The sequence below is a fragment of the Colletes gigas genome, unplaced genomic scaffold (genome assembly GCF_013123115.1).
Source record: "Colletes gigas isolate AHSC1104 unplaced genomic scaffold, ASM1312311v1 Colletes_gigas_Sc00003, whole genome shotgun sequence".
Lineage (NCBI taxonomy): Eukaryota > Metazoa > Arthropoda > Insecta > Hymenoptera > Colletidae > Colletes > Colletes gigas.
Window position 1 is genome coordinate 7,142,313 of NW_025106632.1, and position 17,482 is coordinate 7,159,794.

The 17,482-nt window shown below is 33.1% G+C and overlaps 5 protein-coding genes across 9 annotated transcripts; 2 read left to right on the top strand and 3 right to left on the bottom strand.

Annotated features, from left to right (window-relative positions):
• Positions 1-376: 376 nt before the first annotated feature.
• Positions 377-2,411, bottom strand: LOC122404665. Of its 2 annotated transcripts, XM_043408839.1 has the most exons (6): positions 1,994-2,411; positions 1,866-1,893; positions 1,363-1,524; positions 1,179-1,277; positions 756-1,109; positions 377-660 (listed from the first exon to the last, which is right to left on the bottom strand). In XM_043408839.1, exons 1-6 carry the CDS (start codon positions 2,029-2,031, stop codon positions 403-405), a joined length of 939 nt encoding a protein of 312 aa, XP_043264774.1. In that variant the 5' UTR covers positions 2,032-2,411; the 3' UTR covers positions 377-402. The 2 variants fall into 2 exon arrangements, with proteins under 2 accessions (XP_043264774.1, XP_043264775.1); XM_043408840.1 differs by lacking the exon at positions 1,363-1,524.
• Positions 2,412-3,284: 873 nt separating this feature from the next.
• On the top strand, positions 3,285-10,634 carry LOC122404488 (putative GPI-anchored protein pfl2). 2 transcript variants are annotated; one of them, XM_043408469.1, is made up of 6 exons: positions 3,285-3,559; positions 3,788-3,909; positions 4,039-4,191; positions 4,260-4,618; positions 5,656-6,844; positions 7,061-10,634. In XM_043408469.1, the coding sequence occupies exons 2-6, from the start codon at positions 3,789-3,791 to the stop codon at positions 9,202-9,204; spliced, it is 3,966 nt and encodes a 1,321-aa protein (XP_043264404.1). In that variant the 5' UTR covers positions 3,285-3,559; position 3,788; the 3' UTR covers positions 9,205-10,634. The 2 variants fall into 2 exon arrangements, with proteins under 2 accessions (XP_043264404.1, XP_043264401.1); XM_043408466.1 differs by having other exon boundaries at positions 5,656-10,634.
• A 198-nt stretch (positions 10,635-10,832) lies between these two features.
• LOC122404491 (COMM domain-containing protein 3-like) lies at positions 10,833-12,104 on the bottom strand. The gene is made up of 3 exons (XM_043408474.1): positions 11,569-12,104; positions 11,214-11,485; positions 10,833-11,140 (listed from the first exon to the last, which is right to left on the bottom strand). Exons 1-3 carry the CDS (start codon positions 11,699-11,701, stop codon positions 10,970-10,972), a joined length of 576 nt encoding a protein of 191 aa, XP_043264409.1. The 5' UTR covers positions 11,702-12,104; the 3' UTR covers positions 10,833-10,969.
• Positions 12,105-13,044: 940 nt separating this feature from the next.
• LOC122404489 (TATA-box-binding protein) lies at positions 13,045-15,012 on the top strand. 2 transcript variants are annotated; one of them, XM_043408471.1, is made up of 6 exons: positions 13,045-13,092; positions 13,248-13,689; positions 13,770-13,900; positions 13,965-14,208; positions 14,283-14,481; positions 14,760-15,012. In XM_043408471.1, exons 2-6 carry the CDS (start codon positions 13,423-13,425, stop codon positions 14,834-14,836), a joined length of 918 nt encoding a protein of 305 aa, XP_043264406.1. In that variant the 5' UTR covers positions 13,045-13,092; positions 13,248-13,422; the 3' UTR covers positions 14,837-15,012. The 2 variants fall into 2 exon arrangements, with proteins under 2 accessions (XP_043264406.1, XP_043264405.1); XM_043408470.1 differs by having other exon boundaries at positions 13,053-13,689.
• LOC122404490 (exosome complex component MTR3-like) lies at positions 14,369-16,764 on the bottom strand. Of its 2 annotated transcripts, XM_043408473.1 has the most exons (5): positions 16,494-16,764; positions 16,142-16,395; positions 15,871-16,017; positions 15,724-15,791; positions 14,369-14,460 (listed from the first exon to the last, which is right to left on the bottom strand). In XM_043408473.1, exons 1-5 carry the CDS (start codon positions 16,636-16,638, stop codon positions 14,445-14,447), a joined length of 630 nt encoding a protein of 209 aa, XP_043264408.1. In that variant the 5' UTR covers positions 16,639-16,764; the 3' UTR covers positions 14,369-14,444. The 2 variants fall into 2 exon arrangements, with proteins under 2 accessions (XP_043264408.1, XP_043264407.1); XM_043408472.1 differs by lacking the exon at positions 14,369-14,460 and having other exon boundaries at positions 15,415-15,802.
• Between the last annotated feature and the right edge of the window lie 718 nt (positions 16,765-17,482).

Consider the following 17,482-nt stretch of genomic DNA (forward strand, 5'->3'; position numbering starts at 1 on the left):
TAGTAGTGGAAAATTAATGGATTACACAATTTTTATATAAAAATAGGTCAAAACAATCTGTTACAATTATGAGTCTAATATATTTGTATTTAATATTTGTATACTTTTACTATGTGCATACGAAATAATTTATTTCATTCTTTTTAAAAAGATCTAACATAGCGAGTGTAACGCCACACACATATTTTTCTTATTTTAATAACTTGTTACATTCGCTCAAAACATTATAACATTAAAAATGAACTTTGCGTACCTCTCGGAATACGATTTTTTTTTAAATTTAATATTTCAAAGAAATTTATGCACAATAAAATCAATAATTACCAATTGAAATACTTATCTTTATTAAAAACAACCATGATCGTACCTGAAAAAACATAATCTTATATTTATCTGTATTAGTTATGTTTTTTTTTTTACATCTCTTCTGACAAAGTCAAGACTAGACTCATCCAATGAAACATAATACTGTCTCGGCGTGACTATCTTTTTTTTGCCTAAGTGTGGAACTGAAAAATTTATGTCTTTATATTTATTCTCATCTAAGTGTCCATATGCTTGTAAAGGTTGTACAAAAACTTCTGGATCTTCTGGGCACTGAACTAGTTTCATATTATACTTTCCTTCAGTTAAATCACTTGTTGTAGAAACACTTTCATTCTATTGTATGCAATATAAATTTTTTTTTTATTTTAATTTATTTGTTTGACTTTGTATTTATAGTATTCATATAATTTGACACAATTTATACTCACCTGTGCGCTTGTGTCGCTATTATGTTTCGTATAATTAGAATCGTTTGGTACTTGTAAATCACTTAGTGATATTTTGTTAGTTTTTAGTAGTCCTATAAATGCTGCATTTTTATTAAGTTTGCATCTTTTTAAAATGTTTGCCTCGGTTTCAATATATTCCTGTCCATCAAGTTCAATCACTGACATAGATGTCTTATCGTTAGCTTCTACATTTACATTACTACTATTGCAATCGGTTTTAACAAAAAGGAAACTGTTATCTGCATAGGTTTCCTTGGAATTTAAACTAGCTGCACTTTGTTTTGCCTTCAAATTTTTTTCAATCATTTCATTCGTATAATCGGTATCACTGAACTGTAAATTGAAATTACTTTTTTATAAGTACCTTTTACAGTAATTGTTAAGTTTATACATTACTTTTACCTCTTTAATAGCAGATATAATCTCATTTTCATTTACTTCTGGATGTTCGTCAGTGTACGTTTGATTATCCATATCAGGCACGTTATCAAAATCATATAACTGTAAATGTATGATTTTCAAATTATTTGTCAAATTGATTAGTCATAGATACAAGAACATTCAGAAATCCAATGTAATTACTAACATTTTTATTTCGTGGAGGTTTGGATTTAATCAATTTTCGGTTGGATGAATTTAATTGTCCTTGACATATAAACAATGAATTTACATTTATGTAAGGTATTTGTGTAACTTTGTCAATATCACTATATATACTCATTGTAATATAAATGAAACTTTTAAAAACCTAAAATAGAAAGTCTATATTCAATTTTGGATATATACAAATCATACATAACCTCAAAAAAAATTAATATCAAATTAACTATACACCACTAGTTTATAAAAATTTGTCGCATTTCAATATTGTATTCATACACATTCTAATTTAATACCTCCGTTATAATATACATAAATAGTATATAATAGTATATTTTATAAATAAATACAAAAATTAAGGAAATATGTATAGAATACAAACAATAGAATACAAACGAGTTTTTAAATTTAATTCAGAATATGTGTAGGAGATATTTTTCAATCGGTAATATTCTTCATTTAGTTACATACGTATGCAAATTTTCTTACGAATAATGGGCGATCGCTTTTAATCTTGCTGACAAAACAGAAAAAAAATTTTCTTCCAGATATTTAAGTGTGTCTTGATCATGCAATCTTAATTGATTTGAATGTCAGTTAAAGTAAAATCAAATTACATTTTGGGTGTCCACCCTGGAATAATAGTTTGTATCATGAGAGGGGAGAGTCACGGAACAATGTTTCCAGATGTGACGCAATTAATATCTGTGATACGTGACCGGGAATACAACACCAGCGTTCCTTTAAATTGTCCTGCAATTATCGTACGATTTGTTCTAGGCCGCGACATTAAACTTCCCTTTGTACTCGTCGACGAGCCGACCAGAATGGCCAGATTTAGCATAATAAGGTGCACTGACACCTTGATCGACACATTTGATTTCTATTGTATAAATGTAACAATGTCACAATAAAAATTGGAAAGTGTCGCTTCTGTGGGGTTAAATGGTATAGGGGAAATGATGCGTTTTTGTCATACGGTGTAATCAAATATATTTTACTGTCTCTGACGATCTGTGCGAACTGCCGGGCAGTCACTGCCTGTGAAGCGTGAAGTGCGAAGTGAGGCCTCTTGCTTTGCCAATATTACTACCCTCTACTATGGCGACCCGTTAGGACAAATCCCTAACGAGTCAACGCCCTCTGAGTAACTAGGCGTAACCTTCTGGTCCTTCAGCGAATTCGCATTGGAGCGATTTCACGTCAAATCACACAGTTGAAAGATTTATTTTCACCGAATTTTTTCAAATTTACGGTACTTAAATGATTTTTGAAATATGAAATACTTCATTGTGACTGAATAATGATGGTCGAAAACAAATCCTGGAAATAGTAAGTTCGTAATCTTTTTTTAAATAAAAGTATTTGATTATAAGGGCATATTTTTCTCATTTTTAAGTTCAATTTTTTTGAGTTTAATTATGTAACTTTACATTTATAATATATAATAGTTTTAGAATGACAGCAACAGTTTCTAGAGAAAAATGAACAGAAAAATAAGAAAGTTTAAATTGCAAATAAATTTATTAGTTTTTTCGAGCCATTATTTTGGCGGTATAATTTGAATTGTAATTAATCATGGACGACGTCATATGAGAATGAAATGCTCTGCGTGTCGTTGTACGTACTGCACAAAATTTACAATAATAGTGCCATCTCTGAATTTAACGATGTAGTTAAGTAGTGATATCGATAAATGATATCGCTCGTCCGTCGAAAATAACAATCGTTAATAATTGTACCATTCGATATATTTTCTGTTGTAAATAAAATTCGTCATTATTTTCTGCATTAAAAATATTTGTCTGATTTTTCAGCGCATTCTCGTAAGATACAGCGACCGAGAACATTTCGAATGAAACCCATGTTTTTGGAAACGTCATTGAGATGATTGTTTATCCACCATTTTGTTTTGCTGTCGTCCTCGCAGTTTTTCCTGGCACCGTGGCCTATTTTACAATGAACTAATTGACTCAAATTTGGAAAAGTCGTCGAATCCGACAACATTCTGTGCCTGAAGAAGAAATTGTTTACGACGGATTTGAGTCAGCTCCTTTATTTCAATAAATGTTCTCGTTATGAGGATTCGTGAAATCTCGCCTAGAGTTCCGACCCAACTTTCCTGACTTTTTATCAAATGGCGATTACTAAATAAAACTAACAGTTTTCGCGTCGTTCGCCACGTAAGTTTGCTAGTTTCGCCACGATCGTGACATTTGTATTTATTTTAGTGTTAATCTATTCAACGTAAAATTTATTCGATAGCATTTGACAATATCATTTTATTTTAGTAACAATGGGCCCCCCAAACGTGTAATATTATTAATCTGTCATATTGTTGGACTCGACTGTGATAGTTATGATCAAATAACAAATAGATGAGCGTATAACGATTAATTTTCTTTTGATAGAATGTCGGGTCAGAGTGGAGGGCATCGCCTAAGATTGTCAAAACTTAATGATCAACTGACATGCAAATTATGTGGTGGATACTTTATCGATGCCACTACCATTATAGAGTGCTTGCATTCATGTACGTGTATATTTTTTATGTTTCCTTAAGCCTTTTGTTTATCGTGAATGATTAAATTTCATTGTCGCAAAAGAATTGAACAACGATTCAAGCATTTTCGTGTAACTGGCAATTAACATTGTATTGCAGTTTGCAGGAGCTGTATTGTCAAGTATCTGAAGAACAATAAGTATTGCCCGATATGCGAGGTACAAGTGCACAAAAGTAAGCCACTACTCAATATTCGTCCAGATCACACTTTGCAGGACATTGTGTATAAACTGGTACCTGGATGTTATCAAAGTAAGTTCTATAATCAGCCAGAGAAACATGAAGTGTAGATAATTGAACGAACTGTTTTACATCTACAGACGAGATGCGATGTCGAAGGGAGTTTTATTTCAAACATCCTGAAACATGTACACAAACAACATCTCCGGAAGCAAGAGGGGAACCAATTGAATCGCATATATATTCACCGGACGAATCTCTGAGTTTATCGTTGGAGTATTTTAGACCATCTAGAGACGTTAAGGAAATTGCTGTAAAACCTTTTTTGAAACGGTATCTTCGTTGCCCTGCTGCAGTAACGATTTTTCATCTACAAAAGCTTATACGAGCTAAGTATGGACTAACCGATGCACACAGGGTAGATGTAATGTATAAGGAAGAACCTCTGTGCAGTAATTATACATTGATGGATGTGATGTATATTTATCATTGGAGGCGGGTAAATATTACAAATTCTGATATACAGAGTGATCCAAAATTAATGGTACAAATAAGATCAGGGGGATTCCTATGACTTAAAATAAGACGAAAGCCAAGAATTACGAGATTAGACCTAGTTTTGGTTAGAAAAGCATTCGAAAATCCGTCTAGTACATGTGCATCTACCTGATGGCTGTTGTTATTGATTCCACCATAGACGACAATTATGATTATTTTTGTATAGGACACAATGTTGGACGCTGTCTAATGTAAACGTATACAATGAATGTAATTAGCGAATATTAATAATTAAACATTTTAGTTTTTGTTGAATTTAGTTTATTACTTCTTCAGTTTATTTTAATTGAAATGTTGTTCAAAATATCGATCATTTTCGCATGCACAAAGTCGTATTCTGCAAATTAAATTATGTTGAACTCCTTGCATCATATTTTGCATTTTAATTTGTTCAAACGGTAAGATAATTTTGATCGATAAGGGCTTGTTATGTTTCTAGAGTAAGCTACATTTTTTATGTGCCCCTATAGATAAAAATCTAGAGGTCGAGTCCAGTGACCATGGTGGTCGAGCTAGTGTTTTACTATGACCGATCTGACATTTAAAGTGCCTGGTTAGGAAGTATCATACATTTCTAGTATAGGCTGTCATGTTTAATCTAACAAAGGTTCTTGGTTGCACAAAAAATTTAAGTACTACTACTGTTTAGAGGGTTTAGTAGAAAGTAAGGATCCACAATTTTGTTATTGATTATCCTAGCCCGTATATTTATTCTCCGTCTTTGTTAAAAGTATTCTTCTAATATAATAACAGAATTTGTAGTTGTCCAATAATATAAGTTGAGACTGTTACAAATTTTCGAATGCATTTTCCTTCAAAGGAAAGCCTCTGATGTAAATTTATCGTTCTTGATTTTCGTCTTATTTCGAATGATAGAATCTCTTAGACCTTATATCACTAATTTTTGATTATTCTGTGGGATTAATTAAAAAATAAAAAAATCCAAATTTTACAAGCATTCTGCCCTATTTGTTTCAGAAAGTGCCATTGCATTTAAGTTACAGAATATTTGAATCTTCTCCTAAACGAATAAAACTTTCAGAAGACAATGTCAATTACAAAACATCTCTATTTTATGCTGGAATTGATCCTATCGAATCAAAAGAAGAAGAACCTATAAAGAGGGAATGGAAAGAGGTTCAATTAAAAATTTCTGAAACCGGTATAATGAGTATTACAGATATATCAGATCAAGAATTTAAGAAAAACGCAAGAGTAAATGAACCCGTAACGAGCGTTGAAACAATAAATGCATTGATAATTAAGGAAAATGCTAGTGAAAATAATACATCCGAGATTACTAAAAAAAATGATCATTTAAATAGACAAATCGTCGACGATTGTAATATTTCTCCTAAATTAAGCGAACTTGATGATAATAAGAACTCTAATCAAACCGATGGTAAACAAATTTTAACAAAAGAGGCAGATAATATTGTGATGTCTAAAAGTGAGGAAGAACCAAAAGATCAATTAGATAATAATAATGTTGCAGACAAAGTAGCTTTATATACTAATGTGCAATTTCGCGAAACAACACAAAGCACGGCTGGGGGCGAAACCATAGGCAACGCCGTCGACGATAAAGATAAAAAGGAATCATCAAAAAATAATAATAGTATTATTGTCGCAGAAAAGAACGGAGAGTCTGTCAAACAGTGCCCGAAAAACGAAATTAAGCTTGTAAATATGGGATCAAAAATTAATGCTCTAAGCGTGAAGTTACAATTTCAGCCGAAAATTGGACAGATAAATAGTAGTAGTACTTCGTCAAAAAAAACTATAAAAGATAAAAAAATTGCGCCGCAATTGTCGAAGAAAACCGACACGAAAACGATCCAAGCCTCGAAATCTGTGGACCCAAAAAACTCTTTTGATACTTCGAAAACACAGGCCATATCAAATAGTTGCGGAAACAAATCATTAATTCCCTGCTCTACGAGGATAATGTCGCAGAAATCGACGACCGAGTCGGAAGAAATTCCAGAGCCTGTCGCTTCGACGCATCTGACCACCACCGTTAGTTGCAAGTCCAGAGAGACGAAATTCAGCGTGAAAAATGTGCAATCAATTGACCAGCAACGATCTTCGGTCCAAGAGCAAAATGCATCGGAGAAGGAACCGTGTTCATCGGATCAGACATCCGCGGAGCCGTCTCAAGTAATCGGTGAGCAAACAAATACAATTCTTCAAAAATCACCGTACACGCAGATCGACACGCTAGCAAATAAAAATCTTCCATCTCTTGATTTCACTGTAAGCGTTGGTAACGGGATTAACTCCACGTCCACGTCGGCGATAAGTCAGACTGCGCCTATATTCCCATACACGGTTCAAGATTTAGTGAATAGTACAATGTTAAAGAATTCTCTTAAAAGTTTAGCAACATCGGCAACGCAGAAATTATCCACCGCCACCGCTCCAGAAAATACTGTAACCATATCCACGGTACCGGACAATCCTACAGCATTTATTATGCCACCGATGAGCATCTCTTCTTCTTTAAAGAACAGTTACCTGAACTCAGGGATAAACACTTCGAGAGAGTCGCCGTTAAGAACAAACATGGAAGTAACTGCCGCATATTCTGTGCCACCCTGCCCGGACGCTATTCCGATATCATTGATGAAGCCGACGATTCGTAAAAACGAATTGATCACGAAAGGTTCGAATTTAAACGACATTTGTGCGAAAATCGGAGCTTCCGGTTCGAAAATAAACGACATCTGTGCTAAAATTGGGGAAAATTCCAAAGAGAAGAACAAAATAGAAGTAAGAAGTAAATGCGACATTCCAGATTTGTTAAAAATTGGGAGAAAATGCACCTCGTTATCGATCGCGGTTGATTCCGCTAATAAACAACAACAGCACCATACGAATATTTCAAACGTGCCCGTTTACGCTCCTGGCAGCAATGCGATCACAACGGAAAGCAAGAGTGTTTATTCGAACGTTAAGGATAGCCTTAGAGCTACCTCGCTGGTATCCACTTCTCCAACGGCAACGTCGCATTCGATACAAAAAGTTCCTTCTTCTATATCTAAAAAACAGAGCCAAGCGGTAGGTTACAAGACCCTCCGCGATCCTCCGAGATGCTGGAATCCCACGCTTTCTAAAAACAATTACGTGGCGGTTAAAAATCAGAACAAAGAGACGCAAAGTCAGTTGCATCAAACCGCGTTGTCCGAGAGAAAATCGATACAGTCGAAGCCCGCCAAGATATTCAAGATGAGAAATATGCCGAGATATTTAGGTAACCCCGCGTCCGGCGTGAAACCGCTCTATGGTATTGGCAACGAGAGTAAAGAAAAAGAACAGTCGACAATGGCACCGACGACGATCTCGAACACCCCTACCAGTTCGAAAAATGGGAACTTAAGCATGATGAAGATAGATCCCAAAACTCTATCTCCGATTGTATCGACAATCAATTCGCCCATTGTCTCGCCACCTCCGTATTCTCCCAGTGCTAGAAACTATACAAATTCCTCATTCTCGAGAGATATTTGCAGAAACACTGGTTCGCCGATATCTCCAAAAAATTCTCCGGTAAATATGCTTTCAACAAGTCCTTTTATACCATCACCGACACCCAACATGAATCCCAGATTAATTTATCCTCATTTTCCACCCCCGTACCCGGACACCCCGCGATTTCCAAACCCGTTGATACGTTCACCGATCGGAATACCATCTCCTAGTGCCTTTCACAGTAGTTTGCCTCCTTCGATTAATAAATTGTACCAGCGATCCAGTTATATTCCACAAACTACTGGCTTTAATCCAGTTTCTCAACCCCCGACAGTTCAGAGAATACCACCAAGCACTTACTCTACGCCTAAGTCACCAAAAACTACCTCCTTAACAGCAATCTCGCCTACATCTTACGGGATAACCAAATCCGAGACGCAAATAGTCGGAACAACGTCGCTCGAAGCTAGTAACTTGCTTCTTCTGGAGAACGCGTCGCAAGAAGGTCTCAGCGTGTTCAATTTGTCCAAGACCGGGAACTTTTGTAACTCGGAAACAGTTAAAACGCCAACAGAAATAACACGGAATTCGAAATCGATCGCGTTTCCCTCGATGTCGAACGTTGGACAAGTTAAGAACGCAATAATGGCCGCTTCGAAAACCAAAACGGAAACGTCTCAACCGGGAACTGGATACGATCAGAGCAAGGAACAGTTGGATAAAGCGTCCGCGAGATGCGAAGAAGTAAATTCGTATAGTTCGAAGGGGCAGAATTTAGAAAAGAAGCAATCCGACGAAAGTGGCGACGGTGTAAATAAAAGAAAAGAGAAATCAATGTCTCAGACAAATGGAAGTTTCGCCAATAAAACAAATGAAGAAACACCGGCGGAAAAGCTTACGGAACAGCAGCATAAGGAACAGAATCAAATAAAAATGATGCATCAAGTACCGGAGAAAATTACTAAACAACAAGAAGAATCGAAACACAAAGAGTGCGAGAAACCCGACGAGTACGGTAAAAGATCTGAAGCTCAAATTAGTAAAACGGAAGCGTAATTTTAGTGTTAAAGAATCATTTGACGTGTACATTTTTGTAAAATTCGAAAGCTTTTGTTATTATAGTCTATTATTATATTCTATCATTGACAACATTTTGCCGAGTCCAGCTTTATATTTCACATTTGACAAACTTACGTGATTTTCACGACAAAAGGCGAGCGCATATTGTTTCCTTAATTGTTACGATTTTTTAATCAGAAAACATTAAACACATTAAGACGACGGTGTGATTAATACATTGCTTTACGATTGAAAATCGTAGTGATTAAAAATGCAACGTGTATACGCTCGATTTAAACAGAAAAGATGTAAGAAACGAGTAATTACGATCGAAGTTGTCTGTGACATAAGGACTCTGTAAAGATTATTTAAGGAAAATTCGTTATTCCGAATCGATACGATACAATATGAACATTAATAGTATACAATCATTTTATAATAATAATTTCGCAAAAACTGCTAGTTTACAGTATTTATAATGAATCATTTCGAACAAATTTTTATTGTCCATTCGTTGATTCATTTTAGTTAACCGGATATGAAACCAAAGCCTCGAGAATTAAATAATCTTCCAAATAGTTTTAGTTACAAGATTTTGTCTTTGCTTACTGTCAATTGTCTTTTTGTTTTTATGACCTTTTTTTTTTTTACACGGAAAGCAATTTATAGTTCTGCAGGAAAATATCCGAGGCCTTATCACAATAATCTTATATATGAAATAACGTTGAACGAATCGATCAAAAGAGATCGTTGTTAAAAAATTTACAAAACGAAAAAAAGTATTACGGTGATTTCTCTCTTTCCAGCTTAATTAGTTAACATTATCGATGTATTATACCGCACCGAATTATTGAAACAGGCACGCATGAATAAAAAGAAAAGAAAATTCACTATTGATTTTGCTACGCGCCGGAAAGAAAGAAATAGTTAATATATAGAGAAGTTTTAATATTCGACGATCTTTTTTTTTAGATACATTTACTTGTAAATAATGTATAATGATTGAAAGAAAATCTATATCATGTAGTAGATATTAACAAAAAATGATCGATTATTAATATAATTTAACATGCATATTTTTAGGGATTAAGAACGTAATGATAGTATTTTTTTGTCTAATACGAGAAAGCAATTTTTAGAAAGGTCTGATTGTAGAGAAAGAAACGGTGTATTTTTAATAAGTTATTAGTTGTGTGCGCGCGCGAGGCTCTTTTTGTATACAAGGTGTACCTGAGTGAGTGACCGACAAAGTGGAACGTGTGCATGTATAATTTCTGTGCGGAGAAAATTTCAATATCATTTTAACCGAAGCTGTTCAAATAAAGTTTTCGGTATTTGTTTTATTTATCAAAACGTTGATCGTCGATTGTTTTCGAATTTATGCAAGTGTGTGCGTATGCTTGAGTGCGCGCGCACACATGCTCCCACATGCGCGCGTGCGCGCGTTATCAATACAGTAATAATACTACGTGAAAGTAGGGAATGTTTTAATTATGAAAATATAGTTGATTATACTTTATACAGTCTGTTATTTGTATAAGATTTTACCATTACATATATATGCAAAAACTGAATTTAGTACTAAATGATTACCATAATTTTTGTGTAAATGTTAGTGTAACGCATATTAATGTGATAAGTTGTTAACAATTATTTCTTTAAACTACATACAATACTTCTATAAAAATAATTGCAATGAAATATTAAATTATTCATGTGTAGTAACGCTATACTTAAATATACCAATAACTGAAAGGTATAGCTAAACATTAGTTAGTTTCTCTGAGTATCTGACGGCATCTTTAAGCTTAAATATTAATTCTTGCAGCTGTTGTATCGTACACGAGAATGTTACATGACTTATCGTTTCATGTTTTTTAGTGATAAGTCGCACATGATAAAAAGGAACACCCAGTAAATTGCATGTGTCCAACTAAAAAATCATTTTCGTATAAATAAAGTATCAGTGGATAAAACATTCGGTGTTCTATTCACCGATCAATTACCTTTATACGATAATCTAGATGCCAATCTACATCAATGACATGTGGTGGGTTATTACCAGTTAATTCCAACTGAGATTGTATTGTTTTCTTATTATTAACATATGCTTCGCATAATTTCTTTTTCCTCTGTTCGTCGATACATGTTTGACATAAGAAATTACTTAATTTTTCCTCATCGAAATCGTGTCGGGCTGCTTCTACGAACAAGCATAACATGTCAGCAAAAATCTTCTTTGCTAGCACGGGTTTTGAATCCGCTGCTTTGGCAATACCTGTAATTTTATCGGTATAAATAATATTTGCAACATTCAATGTTATTTACGTTAAATGAGTATAGATGCAGAAAAATACTTACATTTTATTTCTGTAGAATTTTCACATATGTAAGAAGTAGTTGTATCTAAGATTTGTAGAAAATCATCTTCAGCAATATGACTTATGCTTAGAATATTGGTAAGGCTTTCGATGATATTTTTTGACAATTCCATTATTATATTCTACTATACTTATGTTTACAAATAAAGCGCTGAAACTCTACTACGAAGAGATTAGACTCCAATGATATATATTTCGAACGATTTCTGTTTCTATAATGTGTATTTAACAAAACCTTTTTATCGGTTGAAAGATAATATCAAAACGCTATATAAAGTTGCACATAATATACATGAAAATTATGTAAATTCTGTAGAACCGAATACAAGGAAATAGAGGTTATTTTTAAAAATCCGCAACGTTTGATTTTTAAAATTTTTATCATACATAACTCTTAAAAAAAAACGTTCACTGCAAAAGTGTATCTAGTACTTAATAAGTTGTAAATAGAGATTCGATTAAAGTTGCAAATTTGATATGAGAAAATTTCAGTACCATGGTTGACAATTCACAGCTCACCATTGTTCACTGCGAGTAATATAAATTTTACAGATGTTATTAATATGAAAACTTACTATTAAATTTTTATTATATTTACAGTTTTTATAAATACTTGTTACACGATAAAAGTTTAAAATGAAAGGAAATAAATAAACGAGTATCTATAATAAGAGAAATGTAATTCAATTTGTTAATTTAAACAGGAATTAGTTTAGAACATTATATCATAGCGTTGTTTAATTTTGAGACAAATTTTTAAGATAACGTGTTTTTGTATATTTTGACATGATTTTATTTTTTAAACAAAACAGATCCACGATTTGGTCTTCTTCCTGTAAAGTGCAAATTTTCTTTTACTTTTTTTATGATAAAAGTAAGCGTGTTCGCTAAAATATTTACATTTCTCTCATTGGATATTCCTAAAATATTATTGGGAAGTGTATAAGATTGTGTATTCTTTGTTAAGCGAAATAAAATGATCCATTGTCATAATTTTTTCCTATCATTGCATCACAAAGTTATCACAAAATTATCAAAATACCTATTGATCAAAGACGTATTAACGATCCTGAGGTATCTGTCCTTATCAGATCTATTCTAATGACGGAGTCATTGAAATGAAATATGATTCTTAACAAAATTTTAAATTACACAAGCTTTTTACGCTTCTAACGTATGTAACTAAGATTAATTTTCAATTATACATCGAAACAGGTTATTCGTATTCTAAATTATAGTTTTAAATACAAGTGTTGTCAGTCAAGCCATAGGTTACGCATGTATAGAAACGGGAAATACAAAAGCATAGAGTAGCATGTTATTTTGCGACAGAAATGGTTGATAAATCTGAAGTTGTCGATTATAGACTACATTTGGAGTCACCACCGGCCACACTGTTCCAGGCTGTAAGTTTAACAGACTATAATTCTATATAACTAACGACATAAAGCAAAACAAGTAATTTACCAGGTGGATTTCACCTTGGTTTTTGAACGTAAAAATTGTAAACAAACAAGTCGAAAATAATAAATAAAGAGTAGACGGGAAGTCTAAGATATATTGAACATTTTTAGATTTATTCCCATTTGCAAAGTGTATTTTTAAAAATGTTCGATATCTAATTGTGAAAATAAGAATTTGATGTTTTGTTTTTTGTAGAACGTAACCTATATATGTTACTGGTGGAACGTCTATTGAAAACTATGGGCAGTATTAAAATCATACAACTTTATTACAAATCTGCAGTGTTTGGAAGATTGTTTGTATAATTAGAAATTATTTGTGTTGAGGACATTTCTATCCATTGAGTGTCTCTAAAAAAACGCTAGAAAACATGGATCAAATGTTACCGAGCCCTGGGTTTAGTATACCCAGTATAGGAACTCCTTTACATCAACCAGAAGAGGATCAACAAATTTTACCCAATGCACTGCAACAGCAGCAACAGCAACAATACCAATTACAACAATTACATGCTATAAGTCCAAACATGCAAAGTGGTGGAATGCTTATGATTGGAACACCACAAAAGACCATGCATGCTTATGCAACAACACCAACTTTTGCGACACCGCAAAGTCTCATGCAGCCACAAACTCCAGTACGACTAAACAATACAATGACAAATTAATTCCAAATTGTATTTAATGTTATTTCAAGTTAAAATTTCTTTGTTCGTAGCAAAATATGATGTCTCCGTTAGTTCAAAATAATAATAATGTAGCACCTTCGTCAATAGGACCATCCACTCCTGGTCCCATGACGCCTATGACACCAGCTTCTGCTGATCCAGGAATTTTACCACAACTTCAGTAAGCGAAAAATTTATTTAGATAAAAAAATATGACAAACAGGTATCTGCTATTAATGTTACAGGAATATTGTATCCACAGTCAATTTAAACTGTAAATTAGATTTAAAAAAAATAGCCCTCCATGCAAGAAACGCAGAATACAATCCAAAACGGTTCGCTGCAGTAATTATGAGAATAAGGGAGCCAAGAACTACTGCTCTAATATTTAGTAGTGGAAAAATGGTTTGTACAGGAGCAAAAAGCGAAGAGGACTCTCGGTTGGCTGCAAGAAAATATGCTAGAATTATTCAGAAGCTTGGTTTTCCTGTTAGTAAAACTTTTGTCACTGGTCTGAATCATTTGTAATCGGTTATTATCAATGTCATTTATTTTAAACGAAGGCAAAATTCCTCGACTTCAAAATACAAAACATGGTAGGCAGCTGCGACGTGAAATTTCCAATTAGACTAGAAGGCTTAGTGCTTACCCATGGACAATTCTCCTCGTATGAACCAGAACTCTTTCCTGGATTAATATACCGAATGGTTAAGCCTAGAATTGTCTTACTTATATTTGTTTCTGGAAAAGTAGTATTAACAGGTCAGTATTTATTAATTTCTATAATCTATGTAATAATTTCAATTCGGTTCAATTTCAAAATGTTTTCTTACCATGCCGTTTAGAATGTCGTAAAGTTCGAGAACTTTCCTTTTTAATTTAAAAATAAAATCATGACTCTACGATCATTTTTAACAGAGTTACAGCAGTTTGAAAATTAATAATTTTTCGGCCGATTATCGATCCTTTAATTTTGATGGCGAGTGTATATTTACAAATTTATTTAACGAATTAATTATTAGTCATTTTTATTTCGGCAGGAGCAAAAGTTCGACAGGAAATTTATGAAGCATTTGACAATATCTATCCAATTTTAAAGAGCTTTAAAAAACAGTGATTCCAATTTTCATTACACATCAACGCTATGTTTTAAATGAATGAAACCTAGGTAAGATATCTTGGTTTCTGTCCTGAATATCAACAGAATAAGTTTTGTTATCAGTTTCTATATAGCAGTAAATGAGTTTTTAAGAAGATTAAAGTATAAAATGAAAAATATATATGAAGATGACATGAATTGTATGAATGAAAATTTTCTTAACAGAATTATTTTTAAAAAGTGACTGTACATTTAATTATTTAGGATTACATTAAATTTAAAAAACACGGTCTGTAAAATTTTCTCACGCTTCTTATGGGGTAACCTGGAAAAATATTTTTTAAACCAACCATTTTAAAAGATTCTCATTCTTTTAAAATAAATTTAATTTTGTTTGCCGTGCCAAGTGCAATTCATCTCTTTTGAACAAAAATTATTTATTCATATACATCCAAGCAATGATAATAAATAAACAAAATGAATTTAGTTTTTACTTAGGAGAATAATGTACTTATATGTATGATTGTCTAAATCCTTGGAAACTTCCAAATTTTGTGAAAATTAGACTTTTGATACACTGTACATAAAGTATCCATTATAAGCTGAACAAGGATTTATATAAATAGTACAATTCTACAAATCTGCTATTGTAAAAAATAGATTTAATTGCAATAAGAAATTGTTAATTATAAGGATTACTATTTTAGTCGTTTAATTATGTAACTTCAAAATACTTTTAACTAAACACTGCTGAAGCACAGGGCAAATGTCTTTATTAGCCGATGCTAACATTTCTGTTGCACGTAGAACAAAATCTGTATCAATGCTTCCAATTAGGAATACTTCTGAAATTTGGCTGTGCTGTGGAAGGCTAGCAAGTGTAATTATTCCATGGTTAAAATCACCTTGTCGCTCCGCTAGTGTGTTGCACATTACCTCTTCTATATCCGTCGGATCTATTAAGAACTGGTTTCTGTAAACGCCCTATATTTTTGTTAAATTTATGGTTAGATCAAGATATTTGCAACTATTTTTTTCAATAATTTACATACTATGGTGGAAGCTGTTACTAAACCAAACATTGGAACACCCGCATTAGCTAAGGCAATACTGGCGGCCATGATTGCAGCAGCCAGTGAAGATCCATCATTATCCAGGACCATTGCATATACATCTACTTGAAAATTAGGAAACTCATGCTGAAAGAATAGAATAAAAATTTTAAAAACATGAACTTTACTTTAGAAATTTGTATACTTTATTTGTATAGATAAATGAAAAGTGCCTGATAAATAATAATATGATTACATCACAGATATTTACCAAACAAACTGCTGGTTCTAATGCTCTTTGTAACATCAGGCTGTATTGTTTTTCCTCTGCATTCTGTTGGTGAATTTTTCGCTTCCGGCAAGAAAAAGAAGCAAATTTAAACTCGCAATATATTTCCCCCTGCATACAATAGCCATTCTTGTTTGGTACTTCTCTCGGATCGAACACTGAACAAACTACTTTTGTATTCCCCATTTCTATATACGCAGAGCCTTTAGCTTGACTGACTATGCCTGTTCTTAAAACTGCAATTTAAAATACATATAACTGCTTTTGATGTACAAATGAAAATTAATCTTACATACGCTAGAAGCGTAGAAACTTGAATAATTTTAAATCTTACATATTTTTCGTAGTTCACTGTCGTTGCGTTTAACCCTTTTAATGGAATCATATTTTGTTTCAATGCCACTGTCGTCGTCATTAGAATAAATCTGATAAGGAACGGATACTTCAGGGCCGTTAATACGTTTTTGATCAATAGGCATTTTAATTAAAGGATGATACTGTGTAACTAAAACTTTATTAAACAATTCTTATTGTAGGAAAACAACCAGTTCCATCGCAAACTTCAAAGAGCAAATAATCATAAATAAAGCATATCGATAAAAATAGCTACGATGCATCGATGTTTTCAGAATATCGATATTTCCTATCGATACATCGATGTCCGAAAATCGAAACTGTCGATGTTTTTCCCATAAATTTTCTCATTTAAATCCAAATCTCGTATAGGTAGATGATTATGTGGTGAAAGTTACTATAGATACTGTAATTGTCGCGTATAATCGACAGCTTCAGATTTATCAATTTGATGGCCTGTTCAAAAGTTTAATACTGCATTTATTATACGGTATAAAGCATATATATAGTATTGATCATGGTGTAACATTCGCGTGGATGCATAATATAAACAATTTAATCACCATTTATCGTTCTATAAATGATTATTTATATTCATTACGATATTCATTGTCACATTTTATTATAATGTTATAGTATAGTATTTATTAGTTTGTAGGAATGTCAAGAAGTTTCAGAAAGTCTGATCGTGTTAAGAACGTCATAAATTATACTCAAGAGTTGCCCTCTTGTTCCCTGAAACAGAGACTGCATTCTTGTTTCACGTGTATCTACAGTATCGTAACAGAAAAAGTGCGTTTTCCATCATCATTTGAAAATTACGCGAGAACACGGAGGTTCATGAGACAGAGAAGAGACATCTAGAGGAGCAGAAGAAAGTTCAGACACCGCTTCTGATTGGTCGAAAGAACCTAGAGGATGTGAGAGGATGGAGGAAGCGCCGCACGTGAAAGAGAAGGTCGAAGATTG